The 21518-nt window shown below is 41.7% G+C and overlaps 1 protein-coding gene across 2 annotated transcripts in view; it reads left to right on the top strand.

Annotated features, from left to right (window-relative positions):
- The first annotated feature begins 1424 nt into the window (after positions 1 to 1424).
- Positions 1425 to 21518, top strand: part of enpp2 (ectonucleotide pyrophosphatase/phosphodiesterase 2) — a 30424-nt gene continuing 10330 nt past the window's right edge. The window contains exons 1-15 of one of the 2 annotated variants that reach the window (XM_037783541.1): positions 1425 to 1618; positions 2996 to 3101; positions 7838 to 7993; positions 10289 to 10414; positions 11697 to 11757; positions 11913 to 12010; positions 12776 to 12855; positions 14139 to 14258; positions 16035 to 16090; positions 18769 to 18834; positions 19122 to 19194; positions 19306 to 19414; positions 19532 to 19657; positions 20461 to 20492; positions 20691 to 20818. In XM_037783541.1, the coding sequence (XP_037639469.1) occupies positions 1601 to 1618; positions 2996 to 3101; positions 7838 to 7993; positions 10289 to 10414; positions 11697 to 11757; positions 11913 to 12010; positions 12776 to 12855; positions 14139 to 14258; positions 16035 to 16090; positions 18769 to 18834; positions 19122 to 19194; positions 19306 to 19414; positions 19532 to 19657; positions 20461 to 20492; positions 20691 to 20818 (1355 nt within the window). In that variant the 5' untranslated portion in view covers positions 1425 to 1600. The remainder of the gene's footprint in view (positions 1619 to 2995; positions 3102 to 7837; positions 7994 to 10288; positions 10415 to 11696; positions 11758 to 11912; positions 12011 to 12775; positions 12856 to 14138; positions 14259 to 16034; positions 16091 to 18768; positions 18835 to 19121; positions 19195 to 19305; positions 19415 to 19531; positions 19658 to 20460; positions 20493 to 20690; positions 20819 to 21518) is intronic. The other variant, XM_037783540.1, reaches the window with a different exon arrangement.

Below are 21518 nucleotides of genomic sequence, written 5' to 3'. Positions count from 1 at the left end.
ATGCGCTACTGTCAGGGTATAGTGACCGTTTTATAAAAATAACTTTTTTTGATCATATTTGCTCCATTTCTACCCACTGCTGCTTTAAGTACCGGGGTAAAGGAATTTGATCGATGTTGGCCAAATCTACCCAATCAGCTGACCTCATGAACCTGACCCCATAATGTGACCAGGTTCATAAGGTCAATTTGGTTTCACAAATACAATAATACGTTTGTGGGTAGTGAAATATTTGCAGATCATGGTACACATTTGTGGAATGTCTTCTGTGGGTTACAACTAATAAAGTCCAATAAAAACTTCCATAAGGGAGGTGCAGAGTTTCACCAGCTCTACAGATCTAGGATGTCAAAGGATTGCAGGTCAACGCAGGATAACAAGTCGTTTATGCGAGACAAACAGTGGCGGATTGATGTGGTCAGGGGCCCCTAGGCTACTCTCTGTATGGGCCTCCCCCACCCTTACTCATAATGCTTTAAAGGGACTGTTTGTAACTTTTTAAGCATATAAATGTACCGGGTCGGGACACATGCGCGCTCACATATGCGTGCTCGCATGTCGCTAAAGTCTTTGCTCCGCTGCCTGCCCTCACTCACACAGCGCGCTTTCTTGCTCCACCTGAACGCGCGCTCACTCCACACTGCAGAAGAGTTAGTTTAGCTCTGAGAATATCTAGTGAATGTACAGTGGACGTTTGTGCAGAAATTACTGCTGCAGCTCCTCCAGACCAACAGAGGTTTTCCGTATCTTGTGAAGTGACGGGGCTCCGCAGCAAGAAACGTTATCACCGGCACCCGGTAGGAGACGGTAACGTTTCCCTTCCTGCAACGGGGCTGAAGCAGGAAGAGAAACGTTACCGTCTCCGACCGGGTGCCGGTGTCTCTCTCCGGGTGCGGTTGGAGGCGATAACGTTTCTCTTCCTGCTTCAGCCTCAAAGCCAACACTAGGATCAGCAGTGATTCATGGAGAGACCTTCGTCTGGTCAGCTAACATTACTGCCAGGCAGGTGAAATATAGAGTGATATTGTGGTTTTAGCTGACGTGTGTCTCCTCACTGTTTTGAGCGATGCTCGTTCATGTCTATGTAGAGCGAACACAAGCGCCAGCCCAACGCTGACTTTCATTGACTTAACGGCCACAGGTGTTGCTGTTAACAAGCATTTCTGAAAGTTACAAATAGTCCCTTTAACGTTCCCAGAAAAAAGTTATTTAGTGACAGGTATAAAAGCGTGCTAGGAATATTACACCGCACATTGAGACAGCCTTTAATCTAAACCTTGACATATCTAAATATGTTTGTGGATAGTGAAATATTTGCAGATCATGGCACACATTTGTGGAATGTCCAATAAAAACTTCCATTCTCCCTCCCCATCGTCCTGTATCATCTGAATCCTGTCTGAGATCAGAGCCCTCCTCCAACCCAGCACCAATAATACTGGTTGGTATAATACCGGTCCTCTCCATCCAGTCACCGCCCCCTCCCTTCCTTCCTCCTCGCTCCTGTCCAACGGTCCTCCTCTCCGGTGGTCCTTCGGTTTCGGAGTCAGCATCACTCACTCTCCGACCTACAGCACTACAGGACTAACGACGGAGGAACATGTTGCTTCACAAACTGGTACGGTAAGAGAACAGTCCACAGGTTGTAGCTGCGCGCCTCTTCAGGGCATCTGGCATCTAGGCCTCGCCGTGCGTAAATCTGTGCGTAATTACGCATTGAACCGTGTGTTTTTATGCAGTTTTCGTGATTCATTGTGGCTGAAAGGGCATGTTTGCTGGTTTTCTTAGCTTTTTTTCCTGAATATCCCCCATCTCTCCTCTTCCCTTCCTGCTGCTAAGCATTTGCAGAACAAATGTAGATTGGTCATTCTATCAAAGGTGATTGTTATGCGGATGCGGGTGGTCTCTCTTCACTGTGAACTCAGCACCGCACCACCGGTCCTGACAGCTCATCGACAAAATGCAGCCTGCCTGAATGACTGAATGACCTGTGTTAGACCAGTCACAATGAACCAAGAGCTCTATGAGTTCTGTGTTTTGATCTCTACCCAATTTAGTTTTTAATGCTTCACAACCTTCTGAAATTATAAAATGACTTTAGGAGCTATGTCAGCACCCTCAACGTGACTTTTCTTTAATAGAGCAAACTAGGATAGAAAGAGAACACATTTGGAAGCAATTTGCAATAATCGCCAAATGTAAAGCCAACGTTGCATATAAATAGTAGGGCTGCACAATTAATTGAGTATTAATCACGATCACGATTTTGGCATCACATCAATTAAATGAACATGATCAACTGTGATGTTTAAAATGTGTGCTCCGTTTTGGCTTCACTTTTGAGGAGCTGTCATGCCCGTAGACTGTAAATAAGAAGTGGACGTAGTCACCCTGACATCACCCATTGGTTTGTGGACTGCCGTTTTAAAACCTCAATTTTGTTATTTTGGCCGTCGCCATCTTTGCTTTTGGTCATCGCCATCATGGTTTTAAGCCGTCACCATCTTGGTTCTTTGCTGTCGCCATCTTGGTTTTAAGCCATTGTCATCTTTGTTCTTGGCCGTCTCGATCTCTTGGTTTTTGGCTGTCAACTTCTTGGTTTTAAGCCGTCGCCATCGTGGTTTTTGTCCGTCTCCATGTTGTTTTTTTGCAACCAGAAGAGACACGAGAGGGTGGAGTTAAGTACAACTGAATGCTGAATAAGACATTAGAAAGTGCAATAAAAATATTTTGTCCCTAAATCTATGAATAATCGTGATAAATAATCGTGATCTCAATATTGATCAAAGTAGTCGTGATTATCATTTTGGCCATAATCGTGCAGCCTTAATAAATAGCCTGGAAGACCTGGCCGGCTTTGTATAAGAATAGTGAAAAAGTGCTTAAAGTATATAGTGTAGTCTTGTACCTGTTTTGTTGTTGACCTTATGACCTTTGATATGCAGCAGTTCTATAAATGGCTAATCTGATGTTGTTGTTGTTGTTGTTGTCTCAGTGTGTTTGGATCCTGTCGGTCCTGTGTGGCTCTGACGTGTGTTGGGGATTCGTCTATGACCGGCCCAGACGCTCTGGAGAGGACGGGACGTCAGCCAGGACGGAGTGTGAGTACCGCCGGTCTCCTTAGAAACATAGAGAAACATCTTTGAACTGCTCGACCCCGAGCTGGCGAGCATTCACACAACTGAGGTGGCCTTGAAAAAGGCACAGAGTCCATCCAGCCTTCAGGGTGGCTCTTCTGTGACTGAACTTGACCGCTGACCTCCTTGTGGAAAGAGAATCAGTAAAGTATCCAATTGACAAGAATGAGCAGTGAACCTGGATTGTTAAAAGTAAGATTTTACAGAGTCAAGTGGGAACCACAGTCAAACACAGTAACTCCTTTCAATACAATCAGTGTTAATAAAGTGATGCATTAGGTGAGCCGTGAGGAGTTGAACTAAACAGATTTTCTCTTCAAAGAAGATGTGTAACTGTTCAGATTAGAGAAAAGTCTGGAAAATAAGCAGAATTTAATCCGAACTTGCGCTAAATTTTGGCGAGGAAAAACTGTCATGGCCATTTTCAAAGGGGTCCCTCGACCTCTGACCTCCAGATATGTGAATGAAAATGGGTTCTACGGGTACCCACGAGTCTCCCCTTTACAGACATGCCCACTTTATGATAATCACATGCAGTTTTGGGCAAGTCATAGTCAAGTCAGCACACTGACACACTGACAGCTGTTGTTGCCTGTTGGGCTGCAGTTTGCCATGTTATGATTTGAGCATATTTGTTATGCTAAATGCAGTACCTGTGAGGGTTTCTGGACAATATGTGTCATTGTTTTGTGTTGTTAATTGATTTCCAATAATAAATATATACATACATTTGCATAAAGCAGCATATTTGCCCACTCCCATGTTAATGAGAGTATTAAATACTCGACATATCTCTCTTTAAGGTACATTTTGAACAGATAAAAAAAGCTGTGATTGATTAATTAACTATTTGAATCGATTGACAGCCCTAGTTCTAATACATTAGAATATTTTTTATAATGCATTATAAGCGTAAAAAGTGACAAATCTGCCTTTTTAAGATGCAAAATATACAGCAACCAGAGTCCAGCTGCCGCCTGTTGTTGTGACGATCTGTGGCGGAGTGAAGTGAACCTCAACCGTCTTTATGCCGACAGGGTTTGAGAATGTTGAGCAGAAAACGAGCTGCAATGCTCTCTGAATATTGACTCAAGGTAGAGCAACACAAACACACTCTCTCTCCTCAAAAAAACACCCGGGCTGCCCAATCACAACGTCGCAGGGTCACAGTGATCCGTTGTAACCTCCCCCCCACCACCACCATACACTCTCTGCTCACTTATTTCATATGCGCTGGCAGACACTTCATATAGAAAATAACCCAGCGAATAAACATAGCCGGAGACATTCCTCTGGAGCTGCATGTGGAAAGTTAGTTGTCATCTAATTGCATGTTGTTCGTTAGAGGAGTGATCCTGGAGGGCTGGACGTGTGTCACTCCGGGTGACGTTGGGATGACTGATTGCACTTGAAGCTCACATTGGGTTCAAGATTTACTCTGCTCTAAAAAACACAGTCGTTTTCTGAGTGTGTCTTGGACTTGGAGCGTAGCTTTAGGCATGTCCTACTACACTTGGCCAAGATACATTAACGCGGCTCCAAAACACACTTTGCATGGCCTGTGCTGAGCCACTCGGGCAACCAAACTAAAGTGTGTGACTTTTTCTGGGGTTTGCTTTAGTGAACACAGTTTTGACAGGCTTTCACATGAGCTTATTGTTCTCATTCATTTGACACTTGTAGTGTGGTGATGTGGGGCTGGTTTTTTCATCATTGATTAATCAATTAATTGTTCTTTCAATTTAATTATCCATCACAATTTCTTAAAGGCCAGTGTGACATCTTCATATTGCTTATTCTGTCCAACAAAACCCAAAGATATTCAGTTTAACAAAAGCAGCAACAACCTAACATGTCTTGTCTTATGTGTAACCTGACTGACTATCTTTGAGTTTTGGACTGTTGGTCAAACAAAACAAGTCATTTGAAGTCGTCAAGGAAGTCATATTTAATCGTGATTAATCACAAATTAATCACACATTTTTTATCTGTTCAAAATGTACCTTAAAGGGAGATTTGTCAAGTATTTAATACTCTTATTAACATGTGAGTGGGCAAATATGCCGCTTTATGCAAATGTATGTATATATTTATTATTTGAAATCAATTAACGACACAAAACAATGACAGATATTATCCAGAAACCCTCACAGGTACTGCATTTAGCATAAAAAATATGCTCAAATCATAACATGGCAAACTGCAGCCCAACAGGCAACAACAGCTGTCAGTGTGTCAGTGTGCAAATTTGACTATGACTTGCCCCAAACTGCATGTGATTATCATAAAGTGGGCATGTCTGTAAAGGGGAGACTCGTGGGTACCCGTAGAATCCATTTTCATTCACATATCTTGAGGTCAGAGGTCAAGGGACCCCTTTGGAAATGGCCTAGGAACTAGGAAGTATACATGTGTGACTATGTCCGGTTTTCAAAATAAGGTGTTAACAAAGGGAACTGTATATACAAAATACATATATGGAAATAAGATTGATTGGATTATATTCACCAGAAGTATAAAACATTTCATGTCTCTTATAAATTAAGAAGAAAATACCACTAATTTGTAAGGAAAATGTCTTTATTCTTTTATTTTTGGGTTGCTGGAAAAAATGTAATAAATATTTCCTGACAATGACTGATATATTTGACTACAGGACATCTCTGACTACGTACATGCTGAAAATCAAACATTTTTATTTTATTAATTTAGATATTTTCCAAGGTAAAAGTCCCTAGAAGTGTATGATTTAACTTTTTCCCATGGTCTAGTGTTACAAAAGTTAACAAAAATCACAATAAATCGTAATATCGAATCGCAATACATATCGATTCGGCACCCTCCTGATAGTATTGAATCAGGAGATAGGTGAATCGTCCCAGACCTAGTAAACATCCACTGTGACAGAGCTGGAGTCTTATAGCAAAGAGGGTATTGATGCTCTGAGTCTACACCGCTGTGCCAACTAGCCGGGCAGCATGAATACTTTAAAGTGTAACACCTCAGTTCCTTCACATGGAGTACATATGCACATGCACGTGTACTTGCACACACACACACACACACACACACACACACACACACACACATACACATGTCCACACAGGAACACACAAACGCGCCGTGTTGAAAGACTCCCGTTGGCATCCTCTGGCTTTCTCTGTGAGTGAGGTTGTGTTTTCACAGGTTAGAGGACAAAGAGCATGTTGTTAGAGACGTGGCAGTACGTCCACTCTGTCTCCGTCTCACATCTCCAGGATGTCTTCAGTTAAGCCAGAGGTGTTCTCACAATGTGGGTCGGGTTCCACGCCACCGTCCTCTGGGACCCGAGTGGACAAGAGCATTATTGTGTTTTAGGGAACATAGTGGAGAATAGATAGAATTACCACAGGATTTAAAGTGCCGTAACTGCTGAGTTTGGCTTTCAGACCTTTTGTCACAACTAGAAGTTAATTTGAATTGCTCATATTTAGTTTGCCACCCACATTTGTTGTTTTTGACTAAGTAGTACTTTCTAGTAATACAGTATTTATGACTGCAGGTCAGTACATGTTGAGACATGTAAAGACATGTGAACAGTGCAGCCATTCATTCAGTTTTTGGACAATTTACAATATTTTGTTATTGCCCCCGCGGGCCAAAATGTCCTCCCACTTCACTGTTAAAGGAGACATACAGTATTATGCTCATTTACAGGTTCATACTTGTGTTTTGGGTTTCTACTAGAACATGTTGACATGCTTTCTGGTAGCGTGGCGGCGCGATTCGAGAAACGAACCGTCACGTCGCCTGCTCCTCATTTGCATAAAGTTGAGCTCTAGGCTACTTTATGCAAATCACGGGCGTCCAACGCGACTCGCCGCCTCCGGAAACTCCTGAGAAACTTTTGAACTAAACGTTGTCGATCTAAAATAAAGACATATTCAGCAACTGCATGGTTTCAAATGTTTTCAGAAACACATTTCGGTGAACTATTTTTGTGACACAAGAGAAGAAAGTTTCCAAACGAGCCGCCGTGTTGGTTCTGGTTTGAAAGCTGGAAGTAACAGCCCACGAGGGAAAGCGTTCGTCCAATCAGGAGCCTTGTGTCTAGTGGCAGCTCATCAAGGGTCCAACGCTGGGAAGCGATGAAAAACGCCCCTGTGGACACGTACCATAACAAAGTCAAGTGCGGTTTTGCCAACAAATTGTTACAAATATCTATCTATGTAATTTTTATAGGGTTTTATCTTTAAGGTTTTCAAATAATATCTTAATCATAAATAAATACTTATATATACAGTATATATAAAATGTTATAATGTGTGCAACAATTAACTGTTAAAATAACATCAATTATAGCATTACTAATAATTAGTCAACATTATTAATGATCATTTCATTGTTTTTGTTAACAGTAAAATAACATTTTAAGTAAGTTTAATTAACTATCAATTTACCATTTATAAATGATGTTATTATAAAGTGCTACCAAAATATTAATTTATACACAGCTGAGTTCAGGATGAGTTATCAAATATATTTTAACATGGCACAGGAACCGAAAAGCGAGGGAATTTTATGTTTAGAACATATTTCTTTAGCATTTTACTGACAGTTTTCAGATGTGTTTCAGCGTTTGGAGACACCACATCCCACAGCAGGAAATACAGATAATATGAAGATGTGTACACTCATTGAATGTGTGTTTCTGTTGTCAGCTCGCTCTGCATCTCAGTACGTGCCGACCTCCGGCTCATGCAGGAACAGGTGTTTTGAGCTGGTGGAGTTGGAGCCGCCGAGCTGCCGCTGTGATAACCTGTGTAAGACCTACAACGGCTGCTGCTCCGACTTCGATCAGCTCTGCCTCAGGACAGGTACTCAACCATCCTCCACGCTCGTCCTCTCATCTGTTTGTTCTTTCTATGTAGCTTTTTATCCGCTGTGTCTTCGTACGCCAAGAGCAAAATGTTGCCTATGAAACTAGACTTTAGAGAGATATTCCTAAAGTAGTAAGAAAAGCAGGAACGGATGTTGTGCTGTGATTTCAAAGAACAAAAAATTACTCCCAGATTCTTGGCAATGTGTTTGGTATCAGAGGAAAGGGACTCTGAATGGTGCAGGTCGGGTCGGAGAGGCCAAATAAAACAGATTTCTTCTTCATTAAGCTGGAGGAAATCCTTCCACATCTGGTGTTTAATATCCATCAGGTGGTCAAGAATTTACTTTCCAACAAAATCAGCCGTGTGACTTTGACTCTGCTGTTTGTTTGTTTGTGTGTTTGAGAGAGAGAGAGAGAGAGAGAGAGAGAGAGAGAGAGAGAGAGAGAGAGAGAAGGTAGGATGCACTTGATTTACAGTATTATTCCACATTTCAGAATGAGATGTCAACAGATATGTTACACATAACACATACGTCATGAACAACTCTTTAAATGTAGCATAAAAAACACATGTTAACTCCATAAATGCTCCATTATTTACTGATAAGTAAATTTACTCAAGTTTTGTACTTAGTACAAATTTCCGTAATAATCCCCCCGGGGAGTCCTGTGGGGGGGGTATTGCAGGACTATGTGGTACAGGGGTCGCTGTTACGAGCCACCCGGTCCTTTTATAACAAAAGTGAGAGCTGTGTCCGTATACTCGGCACAAAGTCAAACACGTTTCCAGTGGGTGTTGGCCTCCGCCAGGGTTGTCCCTTGTCACCGATCCTGTTTGTGATTTTCATGGACAGGATCTCAAGGTGCAGCCCGGGGGAGGAGAGTGTCCGGTTCGGGGACCTCAGAATTGCATCTCTGCTCTTTGCAGATGATGTGGTTCTGTTGGCTGCATCAGACCGTGACCTGCAGAACGCACTGGGGCGGTTTTTACTTTGACGCGGCACTGCAGTGCGGTCCTAATGAAGCCCCTCGCTTTCATGTGAACTGAAAATTGGAGGAAAACCTCAGCGTTTCTGTGCGTTGTAGACAGTTTGATGTGTTCTTCGCCAGTTTTGGATGACCTAGGCTAATACAGTGTGTCCCACAGGATTTTGAGAGACTGTGGTGGGTGGACCTCTGACCTTCTGGGAAGGGGTAATTTTGAACATTTGAAAGTTGAATGCATAAATCTGGAGCACTTTGAGAGCACTATTATGATGCTAGATCTCTGAAGAACTTGGTATAAAGGTTGTATGGTAATGAATGCTGATGGCAAGATGTCACACAGCATAAGCATGGTAAACAAGACGGGGTGCCGACATCGCGCATTACCCCTCGCACTGAGGACAGTCCGCCTCGGTTGACAGTCGCGTCGGGACTCCCGTTCCTTTCCACAGGGAGAGAGGACGCGCTGCGCAGCGAGAACTCCACGGCCTTGGACAGCGGCGACAGGAATGACTGAAATGTTTTTTTGCAAATGTTGCAATATGGGGCAATTGCGGGGATACAGTGATTCGCGACCTTAAAAAGAAAGTGGGACAGGGCCGTAAAGTAGGGGGGCAATGGTTGGTGCCCATGGTCACAGTGCGCAAGCGCGTGTGATCTGTCTACGGCAACTCTAGAGGGTTAAAAACGGCAAAAGGCAAAGCGAACCTGGGGCGCTTTGTGTTCACAATGCACGGATTAAGTGAACCGCAACGCAGACTTGAATCGAACCGTACTCAGACTACCTCTCGAGGAGGTCTGAGTACCTTGATGTGAGCCTGAACAGGTTTCTTACTTGTTATGTAGCTGGACTTGTTTGTTCCTGTATCGGCCTCTCTCTGTTGCTCTGTCAACATTTCCCCCGGCTCCTTCCAGTGTTGGTGGTCTGGTTTTATGCTCTCTCCTTCAGCCTGGTGGTCTTTGGCTTACCACTGCCTTGCTAATGCAAACCTCCCGGAGCCTAGAAATGATGATATACTCGGGTATACCCAACTACAACTCTCATCTGGTGTTCTCATCTTGACAATTTGGCCAGAATACATGTTGTCAATGTTTGTCCCAATGCTGCTGAGTGCTCAGCGGTATGGTCTGCAGCCAAACCACTGGTTCATTAATATATCAGCTTTCATTTCTCAGTGCTTGTGGTTTCAGCGCTACTCTATCAGATTAGTTGTGTATACATACTGTATATCAAGGTTTTTGGAGTCTACTGTTCTTATTCCCCGCTGCTTATTATGTGAACATTGGTCTGTGTTCCTGTATACAGAGGGGGGTTATGAGTGCAGTAAAGATCGGTGTGGGGAGACTCGAAATGAACAACATGCCTGCCACTGCTCTGATGACTGTCTGGCCAGAGGAGACTGCTGCACCAACTACAAGAAGCTGTGTAAAGGTTTGCAACTTTCGATACTATCACCATACTTTGGTGTCGATTCAATTTGATTTTTATCCTCTTTTACCCGACGAACCCGGTAAAAACTTCATAAAATGCTGTGGTGGTCTTTTTTCCCAATAGTTTCTAAAAGACGAGGCCTTAACGCGACTAAAACAACACTCCAAGTGTATTTTGTCCAAACAATGTTTGTTTGGCAATGATTTCAATATTTTAGTTACAAAATCAACACACGAGAAATCATATTTTTACTTTATAATATTTTTGACTGTTTTTATATTGAATGTACATACTTGACTTTGGATTCTTTCCTGTCATCTTATTTACATTGTTATTGATCTTGTTTGTTATTATCTAAGTTTTACTTGATCATATTTCATTATTATAATAAAACTACTCCATTTGGAGTCAAAATTATACAGTTTAGTTGTTTTTCATTGATTTTATACTGTGCACAATGGTAGAATGTGATGCTGCACAGGGTAAATGTCATGGCCAAAGGCTCCATTGTGTGCACATAGTCTCCTGTAGTGGATAGCAGTAGTATTTTATAGCCAGATTCCCTTTCAAGAGGCAGAAAACCCATTTGGCACACTTTGGGTATCCAAGTGGCCAAATGGAGAGTCCGACTGGTCCTATCCTGACTTAAACCTTTGTAGAATCTATGTGCTTTGTGTTATTTATATCTGCTTTGGCACAGTTGTAGTCAAGGAGTTGCTGAATGAATTCAGCGACATCTCTGTGCATGGCATCATTGCTATAATGGTGTTATCCACTATCTAATCTAGAAAACATTTTAGGCGAGGATAAAAAATGGAAATTGACTCAGGCATAGTAACAGTTGCAATGTTACTGACACTGGGGATGAATTCTCTGAGGTCTTACCTATCCATAGAGACCAAGATCATGCATATAGACCTGGCAGTTGTGGAGCTATTCTTGATTAATTTGGGGTATGTCTGTCTTGGTGAACCACACCTTCCAGCACCCTAGGGCTTAAGAGGTTAAGTATTGTGATTCGATATTACGATTTTTGTTAACTTTTTTAACACTAGACCATGGGAAAAAGTTGAATCATACACTTCGAGGGACTTTTACTTTGGAAAATATCTAAATGAATACAATAAAAATGTTTGATATTCAGTATGCATGTAGTCAGAGATGTCCTGAAGTCAAATATATCCGTCAATCATTATATTGCGATACTCAAGTGTATTTTCTTACACCCCTTGTTCATACATCATTTAATCTGTCAGTCCCTCCTCTGATTATGTTCTTTCAGGAGACACTTCATGGCTGCAGGATGAGTGTGAGGAGATCAAGACATCTGAATGTCCTGCTGGGTACGTTTACATCTAGGACAATAAAGGGATCCATTACTGTTAATATTAAAGCTTTTTATTATATGCCACATATCTAAATAATGTGCTGAGGATTAAACTAGACTAAATTATTTCATATAACAGGATTTTTTTTGTCCTTCCTCTGATATGTGCAGGTTTGTGCGACCGCCACTCATCATGCTGTCAGTGGACGGATTTAGAGCTTCTTATGTGAAGAGAGGAAACACCGTCATACCCAACATCGAGAAACTGAGTAAGACCTGCACGGGACTGTGAGAAAGATTTGGTTTAGCTGTAAGATCTCTATGTTCTCTCCTTGACGAGTGAAATGTTAACCCCTTACCATTCCGACCTCTGTTTTTTAGAGGGATAGGGATGGGAGATGTTATGGGGTAGATAAAAAGTCAACAGTAGATGTCACATAGAAGTGGTGTACATCATCTGAAAGCTGAGAACCTGAAGATTAACTTGAGATGCAGCTCAGCACTGTGTGTCACGTTGTTCTAGTCATAAATCAGAAATAAACATGAATTAATTATTTAAAATAAATTGTAAAAGTGTATAAGAGTGTAGAACATTATGATAGAAGTATATGATGGTCATCCCCATGCTCTATTATGTCTCATAAGTTGTTGCAGCAATTTTTGGGTTGGTACCATTTGTTACACAGATTTGGTGCTAAATTTAACTATTTTTTACCACTGGAGATATGATAAAAAATGATCAATAATCCCTCCTAAATACCACAATAAGACACCAAGACCTTGAGGAACACCATAGAAAAAGGCATGCTGTGATTTAGTGTCAAAAACTTTTGACATTTGGAGATTTCTGCAAGAATTTCATTTTTCGGCAATTAGATGGCGAGCACTTCTGTTGTGTAAACTGCTCAGAAAGTTAATGTGGTGATTTATGGATCCATGAGCATTAAGAGACAATCAGTACTGATTGATTTGAGCTCTTCATGGGTGTCTCTGTGCTAATCTATGGGTTTCCTTTGCTCTGTTTTCCTTTTCAGGAACATGTGGAACCCATGCTCCCTACATGAGGCCTATGTACCCCACAAAAACCTTCCCCAACCTCTACTCCCTGGCTACGGTATGTAGCCTACGGCACAGCAGCATGGTGTCATCAATAATCAGGTGTTATAGTGTACCTTCAGGGTGCACGGGTGTTAACCTCAGCTGTATCTTAAAACTGTGTGCTAATATTAGCTCGAAGTAGCCTACAGCTGAGGCTAACTAAGTATAGATGAAGCTGAATAAGTTAGCATGTTTACGTGAGTATATGCTAACAGTTATTATGATGTAATGTTGACATTTCAGTTGTAGCCGAGCCAGTATAGAGAGCTACAGGAAGGAGTTTTAAAACCCGGAAATGGGTTAGCATTTTAGCACTTCTGGTTCCCTCGTCATGAAGTCAATGTTTTTTTGGCTCAGTTTTGAAGCTAGAGTGAAGATACTGGTATTACATGAAACTACAAAACCTAATGAACCCATTGGTACCAACCATGTCATGCTAGCTTGTCGTGAAGGAGGTTAAATAACGCTCCAAACTTACCCTACATTTTTGCGAGGAAAAACTGTCATGGCCATTTTCACGGGTCCCTTGACCTCTGACCTCAACATATGTGAATGAAATGGTAAATGGTAAATGGACTTGCATTTATAAAGCGCTTTTCTAGTCTTCTGACCACTCAAAGCGCTTTACATTACATGTCAGTATTCACCCATTCATACATTGATGGCAGAGGCTGCTAAAGTGCCAATTTTGCCCATCAGGATTTAATCTAAATACTCATTCACACACCGATGGCTATGCCTTCGGAAGCAATTTGGGGTTAAGTGTCTTGCTCAAGGACACATCGACATGTGACCCGGAGCAGCCGGGGATTGAACCACCAACCTTCCGATTGGTGGACAACCTGCTCTACCCTCTGAGCCACAGCCGCCAAATGAAAATTAGTTCTATGGGTACACATGAGTCTCCCATTTACAGACATGCCCACTGAGCATATTTTTTTATGCTAAATGCAGTACTTGTGAGGGTTTCTGGATAATATTTGTCATTGTTTTGTGTTGTTAATTGATTTCCAATATACATATATTTGCATAAAGCAGCATATTTGTCCACTCCCATGTTGATAAGAATATTAAATACTTGACAAATCTCCCTTTAAGGATCATTTTGAACAGATAAAAAAAATTTGCAATTAATTTGGGATTAATCACGATTAATCGTGATTAAATATTTTAATCGATTGACAGCTTTACTTTAAATCTTTCTGTAGTCAATACAGAAAAAAGAAGACCAATTAGTTATAGTTATTAATTGACTAATATTATTGGCGTAATCTTAATCTCAGTTTGAATGGTTCTCAGGGTCTCTACCCAGAGTCTCACGGTATCGTCGGCAACTCCATGCATGACCCGGTGTTTGATGCCACCTTCACCCTGAGGAGCCGAGAGAAACTCAATCACCGCTGGTGGGGAGGACAGCCAGTAAGTACCGTCTCTGATGTACTTTTTACCATCTGTACTTCATCAACACTATGATTGTATTTTATTACTGAGCTGACAAGGATTTTCCTTTTGCTTTGACAATAAATAACTCTTTGAACGTGAGTATTTTTCAAATTCATCCGACAGATCACAGATCTGAGGCCAAAAAAGGCAGGAAAGACGTTTCTTTTGAAGCCGACTACAATATGAATGGCAGGACTTGGATTTAAGAAACCCAGTGTGATAGGCTTTGTTATTCACTGATTAATAACAGATGTTGATATGAAAGCTGGGTTGGGATCATTTTTAGTTTTTACAAGACCAAAGCATTGATACGAAGTAGTCTGGATCTCTTCAGGGCTTTGTTTTTGTGGATTTGTGGATGCGTCAGGACGCATTACTAACTAACAAGGCTTTACTTGTCAACCATGAGACTTCAAAATTTCTAATTCCAAATTTCAAATTTTCAGGATTTCAAAACCAAAGCAGGTGGTTTCAGTGACTTTGTTTCCTGCATTCTGTTGACTTTTAAAGAATAAAATAACAAAATAATAAGTACATTGCAACAGCGGTTTTATGTTAAACTTTTAATTTTACCTTTAATTCTCAGGAAAGAAAACTGAATAATTCGCCCCTCTGGTGTGAACTTGGCGTGTGAATCTCTGGCATAAACTAATATTCATCAGTTTTTATACATTTTTTGCTCCTGCTTGAGTATTTCTTTCTCTCAGTACTCTCCATTTCTCTCTCCATCTCTCACTCACTGAAGGTCCTTTCAGACACAATGTGACAACGCCACCACAGCGCTCTGAAACCCGTTATTTCTAATGGCTTGCGTCACGCCACGACGGCTTTTTGCTACGTCGAGCAAAGCCCGACTTTGGCCGTTGCGCGCTGTGATGCTCAAACTGCGCTGTGTCGCGAGCATAGACTGCTCTCTTTTCCGCCAGGAAACGACATTTGGTGTAGCTGTATTGTTGTACGGGTGGAAACAGTAGGGATTATAGACGCTGTGCAGCGCCAGAAACGGGTTAAGTTTGAAAAATTTGCCATAAATCAGGAGAAATACGAGAGAATTGTGACCCCGGGAGGAAACCGGGAGAGGGTGATGACAAACGTGAGTGTCCTGAGAAAATCAGGACGGTTGGCAAGTATGTGGACACTATGGCAGCATAAATATCCCACAACGCAATGCGGTAGTGACGACAACATTAATAACAAACGGCAATGGATAGTTTACAGAGCTGGAGCTGGAATATTAAAGCTGGGGGCACACCAACTTGACTTCAAAGAACTAGCTGCGACGAAGGCCGCCTGCTGCGTCGCCTTACGTCACCTTTGATTTGGCCGACAAGTTGCACCCGAACACACCGCAACGACGACAGCCGACGGCCAGTTAGCACGTACGTTCTGCACCTGTTTAGAGGAAATAACTCTCCACACCAGCAGGCGGCGGTAGTCTGTATTCGTCATTCAAAAAGGGAAACCGGAAGACCGAGGACGGAGGATATAAACCAGAAGAGGGCAATAAAAAATGGGAAAATTGGTATGGGCTTTACTATTTTGAAAATGGTTGAAGAACACCAACACAACCAACCTACTGTATGGCTTTGTATCAGTTGGAGTAACAGATGACACACAGCGGGATATCATCCTTCTTAGTTTAGCGTACTGTACACCAAGACCTTGGTTTTCTTTTTTGTGACCAGGGTAACGCTCCAATCGTGTCCTCCTAAACAATATATAAATAATGAGACTGTACTGTTTCTCTCCTAGATCTGGATCACAGCGCTCAAACAGGGAGTGAAGGCTGCCACCTTCTTCTGGCCTGTGTAAGTCCACATTTCAGTCACCAAATATTTTCCTGAATACATTTCCCATCCTTTCCCTTTCAGAGCAGTTTGTTGGTGCTCTGCATGAACCTTCGATGTCCAAAAAGACAATCTTCCACAAATTGACAGTAAATGTCTTCCTTTTCTTTATAATACTTTTGTAGTATTATTTTCTTTTATTAATGCTAATAATAGGGTATACAGCCTCTCCTGTCTGTGCCACCCTGCTGCTTGAACAGCAGTATTTAAAGCTTCAGATGCAGTTCTCGTACAGTACTTTTAAACTTTTAAAAAACACTACTATTTTTTTTTTTTTTTGCATTTTGAGAATAAAGTCAAAACTTCAGTATATATGCTAACGCTAGTAGTTTGATTTATATGAAAGTTCAACGTTTACTCTCAAAATTTTGTCTTGGTTCTTATTATTTCAAATTCACTCTCAATATTTCGAATTTATTCTCAACATTACAACTTTATTCTTAATATTTCGACTTTATTCTCATTATTTCAACTTTACTCTTAATATTTTGACTTTATACTGAAATTGCAAAAAAATAATAAAATAAAAATATTCTTCATTCTGGCTCTAATACAGAAAGTTCGACTTTATTCTCAACATTTCAACTTCACTCTTAATATTTCGACTTTATTCTCAAAATGCAAAAAATAAAATAAAATAAAAATAATCTTCTTCCTGGCATTAATACTGAAAGTTCAACCATATTCTCAACATTTCGACTTTATTGTCAACATTTTGACTTTATTCTCAAAATGTGAACAAAATAAAATAATAAAATAAAAATAATCTTCCTCCTGGCACTAATACTGAAAGTTTGACCTTCTTCAGTCAAGTCCATTGTCTTCTATCTGATCATTCAGGGACTGTAACTTATTTGGTGAAAGCTCTCGAAGGAAGTCAGTAGAACATGCCCGTCCATGTTCCTGCTGCGTACCAAACCTATAGCCTGTGGAACACAAAGGAGCCCACATTTATCAGCACAGAGAAGTCTTTGATGGAGCGAGAGGCAGATCTCCGCAGAGGGCTGTTTTTACAGCAATTTGTGCAAATGGGCCTGTTTACACTGTGCAGGATTCCTCTGTGAACCGGGGTCGCAGACGTGCCGCGCTAGAACCACGGAGGCCAGACTGTAGTTTACAGGGCTCTTCATGCACTTGGCACTGACAGAGGAGTCTGAGGTGAGGAAGAAAGAGAGGATGAGGAGAAAGAGACAGGAGTCAAAATCCAATTGTGGATTTCTAATGTTAATTCCGGATAGTCAAGCTTAGCTATTAAATGTTAAAACAGCCATACAGAGTGGAACACTGAGGACACATGACATAATTTAGTGCTGTAGTACCACTGTGGGATTGGCGTGGTAATGGGGACTATTGCTAAATGATTGGCTGACTGGTTGAAGGTCTGTGTTGGGTTCAGCTTTCTGGGAGGTCCCCCCCCCTAGCCACAAGAAGAGAGAAGAAGAAGGAAAAGGAGAGTATATAAAACAGGAGGGGGGGGAATTTTGTTGAACATAGACAGAAAGGGATCAAACATGAAGAGCCTGCTGTCAAGTGTTAACGTCGTGTACCCACACCTCCATGCTGACCCCCCCGCTGCTGCATACATCAAGCCTCATTCAGGGCCTCCGTCCTGGGCTTGATGGTTGACAGCTGTGGGCTGCATGACAGCCAGCAGCTTGGTTGGTGGCCTCATCACAACACAGGCAGCCTCTTGACTTTCAGACACTTTAAACAGTGAGAGGGCTTGAGATTCATTCCACTTTATGAGGCTCTTTGAGAGTTAAAGGAACAGTTTGGAGATTAATTGTTTAATGGTTCAAGAAGACGGCAGGGCACCAGAATCAGAGTCTACTACTGGAACCATAGACTGTATATAGACGGGTTTCTTGTATACAAACATTACTGGGTGCGTGCGCATTCAGGGACCAAAACCGTTTTGGCAGCCGTTAAATGTGTAAATTTCACATTGTTTGTAGTAGGGCTGCACAATTAATCGAATATTAATCGCGATCAAGATATTGGCTTCCCAAAAATTAAATGAACATGATGGACTGCGATCTTTAAAATGCGTGCTCCGTTTTGGCGTCACTTTTGAGGAGCTGTCATGCCCATACACTGTATAGAAGAAGTGGACGTAGTCACCGTGACATCACCCATTGGTTTGTGGACTACCGTTTTGAAGCCTCGAGTTCTGCCCTCACCACCAACCATCAATCTTGGTTCTTGGCCATCGCCATCTTGGTTTTTGGCCGTTGCCATCTTGGTTTATGGTCATCGCCCTCTTGGTTTTTGGCCGTCGCCATGTTGGTTTTTGGCCGTCGCCATCTGGGTTTTTTACAACCTGAAGTGACACGAGAGGGTGGAGCTAAGCATAACCGACACAACATCCCTGTAGCACTCTATAAATCAAGTGAGAAGTAGGCTCATTTTCTCATAGACTTCTATATAATCAGACTTCTTTTTGCAACCAGAGGAGTCGCCCCCTGCTGGCTGTTAGGAAGAACGCAGGTTTAAGGCACTTCAGCATTGGCTTCACTTCTCAGACCCGGAGGTTGCCGCCTGACTGTAATTCTGTGTTTATGTCTTTGGCTTGTTTGTTACTTCTCAAATGTTAACCAGTGTTAGCCTTCACTGTTTGTGTGTTTGTGTTTGTGTTCCAGTGCGATCCCATTGGAGAGGCGGATACTGACCATGCTGCAGTGGCTCCACCTCCCTGAAGGAGAGAGGTGACATCAGTTTTTCATTTTCATCTTCCTGTTTTCTCATGCTTTATTTGATTTTCTTTGCAAACGAAGTTTAGCTAGAGACTGTTTAGGGACCCTAGTATGCAGAAATATGCAAATACACAATTTTAGAATAGGAGAAAATAACACATTTATATTGCATGCAAGAAACTGCATGTGATTATCATAAAGTGGGCATGTCTGTAAAGGGGGTACTCGTGGGTACCCATAGAACCCATTTTCAGTACTATCTCTACAACTATCACAAACACATCTCCATTTTGTTTCAGGCCCTACATTTACGCCATGCACTCTGAACAACCAGACACATATGGACACAAAATGGGACCCATGAGCCCAGAAGTGAGTACTGGGGGGGCATGGACAGTAAAGCACACAAAACAGACACAAAGATACACATACACAGTTTATCTCTGTGTCTAAATGTGTTTTCCCTCCTTCTCTGTGTTTCAGTTGAACAACCCTCTGAGAGTGATTGACAGAATTGTGGGCCAACTGATGAATGGACTTAAACAGATGAAACTGCACCGCTGTGTCAACATCATCCTGGTGGGGGATCATGGTACAGACACAAACACACACACTGTGGTGTCAAATCATCATGCTGGAGGAGCACTTTTATTTGAAACCTTGAAAAAGGTTTCAGCTGCCAATCACTCATTCTCCTGTGTGTTCTCAGGTATGGAAGAGGCCCACTGTGATCGCACCGAGTTCCTCAGTAACTACATGACCAGCGTTGACGACATCATCCTCATCCCTGGGTCTCTAGGCAGAATACGCTCGAGAAACCCCAACAACCCCAAATGTGAGAGAAGCCAAAAGAAAAGCTCATAATATTGAGTCTTTGCTGAGATATTCCTCTATTATTAGGGCTGTCAATCGATTAAAATATTTAATCCCAAGTATGGGATGGGACAAATATGCTGCTTTATGCAAATTATGTATATATCTATTATTGGAAATCAATTAAAAACACAAAACAATGACAAATATTGTCCAGAAACCCTCACAGGTACTGCATTTAGCATAAAAAATATGCTAAAATCATAACATGGCAAACTGCAGCCCAACAGGCAACAACAGCTGTCAGCGTGTCAGTGTGCTGACTTGACTATGACTTGCCCCAAACTGCATGTGATTATAAAGTTGGCATGTCTGTAAAGGAGAGACTTGTGGGTACCCATAGAACCCATTTTCATTCACATATCTGGAGGTCAGAGGTCAAGGGACCCCTTTGAAAATGGCCATTCCTCGCCAACATTTTGCGTAAGTTTGGAGCGTTATTTAACCTCCTTCGCGACAAGCTAGTATGACATGACATACCATACATGACATGGTACCAATGGATTCATTAGTTTTTTTTAGTGTTCATATGATGCCAGTATCTTCACTCTACCTTTAAAACTGAGCCCAAAACCTTAGAAAAATTAAATAGTGGCCGGGTTGCTTTAATGCGTTAAAGAAATTAGTGGAGTTAAAATGAATTTGCGTTAACGCGTTATCGCGTTAATTTTGACAGATCTGACAGGTTGCTTTGTTGTGCATTACAAGGGATTGGATGGTAAATGCTTTGTTTTCAATGCTCTGACCATTGTACTTTTTTTTCAGATGACGCCAAGGCTGTTGTTGCAAATTTAACAGTAAGTATTAGGCTTGCATGAAAAATGGCAAATGTGTCAATTTAAAAAGTACTGATGGAGAATTTTGTAAAATTTGATAAGAAAGGAATTATTTTATTGTAGCACAAATAAGGTGTAACATGCAGTACCGGGTGGTTTGTCATCTCTCTGATTGGCTCTTATAGGATCAAAATACCAACGATTGTGTCTTTGTTCCAGTGTAAGAAGGCAGACCAGCACTTTAAGCCGTACTTGAAGCAGCACCTGCCGAAGAGACTGCACTACGCCAACAACCGACGCATTGAAGACATTCACCTGCTGGTGGAGAGGAAGTGGCACGTCGCCAGGTACAGTACCACCACTACAACAGGAAGCACCAATAACATGTTTACAAGCTAAACGGGACAACTGTAAACACTGACACTACTTTCAATAGCTTGGCTTTTGGTCGTCGACATCTTGGTTTTTGGCCATCACCATCTTGGTTTTTGGCCGTCGCCCTCTTGGTTTTTGGAGCTCATGTGCTCGCCGCTGGATTCAGCGCATGAGCTCCAAAGCGTGCAGCGCCCAAAGTTATTTTGTTATTTTCATTGTTTTAAAGTCACCAGAATGCAGGAAACAAAGTCTCTGAAACACCCAGAACCCCCCACCCCCCTTTTTTTAAGGTCTCAAGGTTGACAAGTATGACCAGGACACACAAACATTATACACACACTGCAGGAGTCAGTGACTTACTCTTTGCACTGAGGATATAAATGAAAAAGGTGCTCCGTATAACTTCAGAATTTGCCCCCATAATCATTTAACCGTTTAGATGATCTGAAGTTCTTCAGCAGTTCTAACTAATTTAGTTTGAATTTGTTGCTGGAAGTGCTCTTAATGTTGTGTGCAGTCAGTGTAGATACGTGGCGTTCTCAGTCCAGGCATCAGTGAAGCTTTTTACTGCACATCTTGCTTTACTTAAAAACACATTTCATGTCAACGTGGGCTGCTATCAACGCATCATTAACACATGAAGTGCTGAAAAGTTTTAAGATGTGCTGCTCT

The sequence above is a fragment of the Sebastes umbrosus genome, chromosome 11 (genome assembly GCF_015220745.1).
Source record: "Sebastes umbrosus isolate fSebUmb1 chromosome 11, fSebUmb1.pri, whole genome shotgun sequence".
Lineage (NCBI taxonomy): Eukaryota > Metazoa > Chordata > Actinopteri > Perciformes > Sebastidae > Sebastes > Sebastes umbrosus.
The sequence above is the reverse complement of the archived record's forward strand: the minus strand, read 5'-3'. Positions and strand labels throughout refer to the sequence as shown.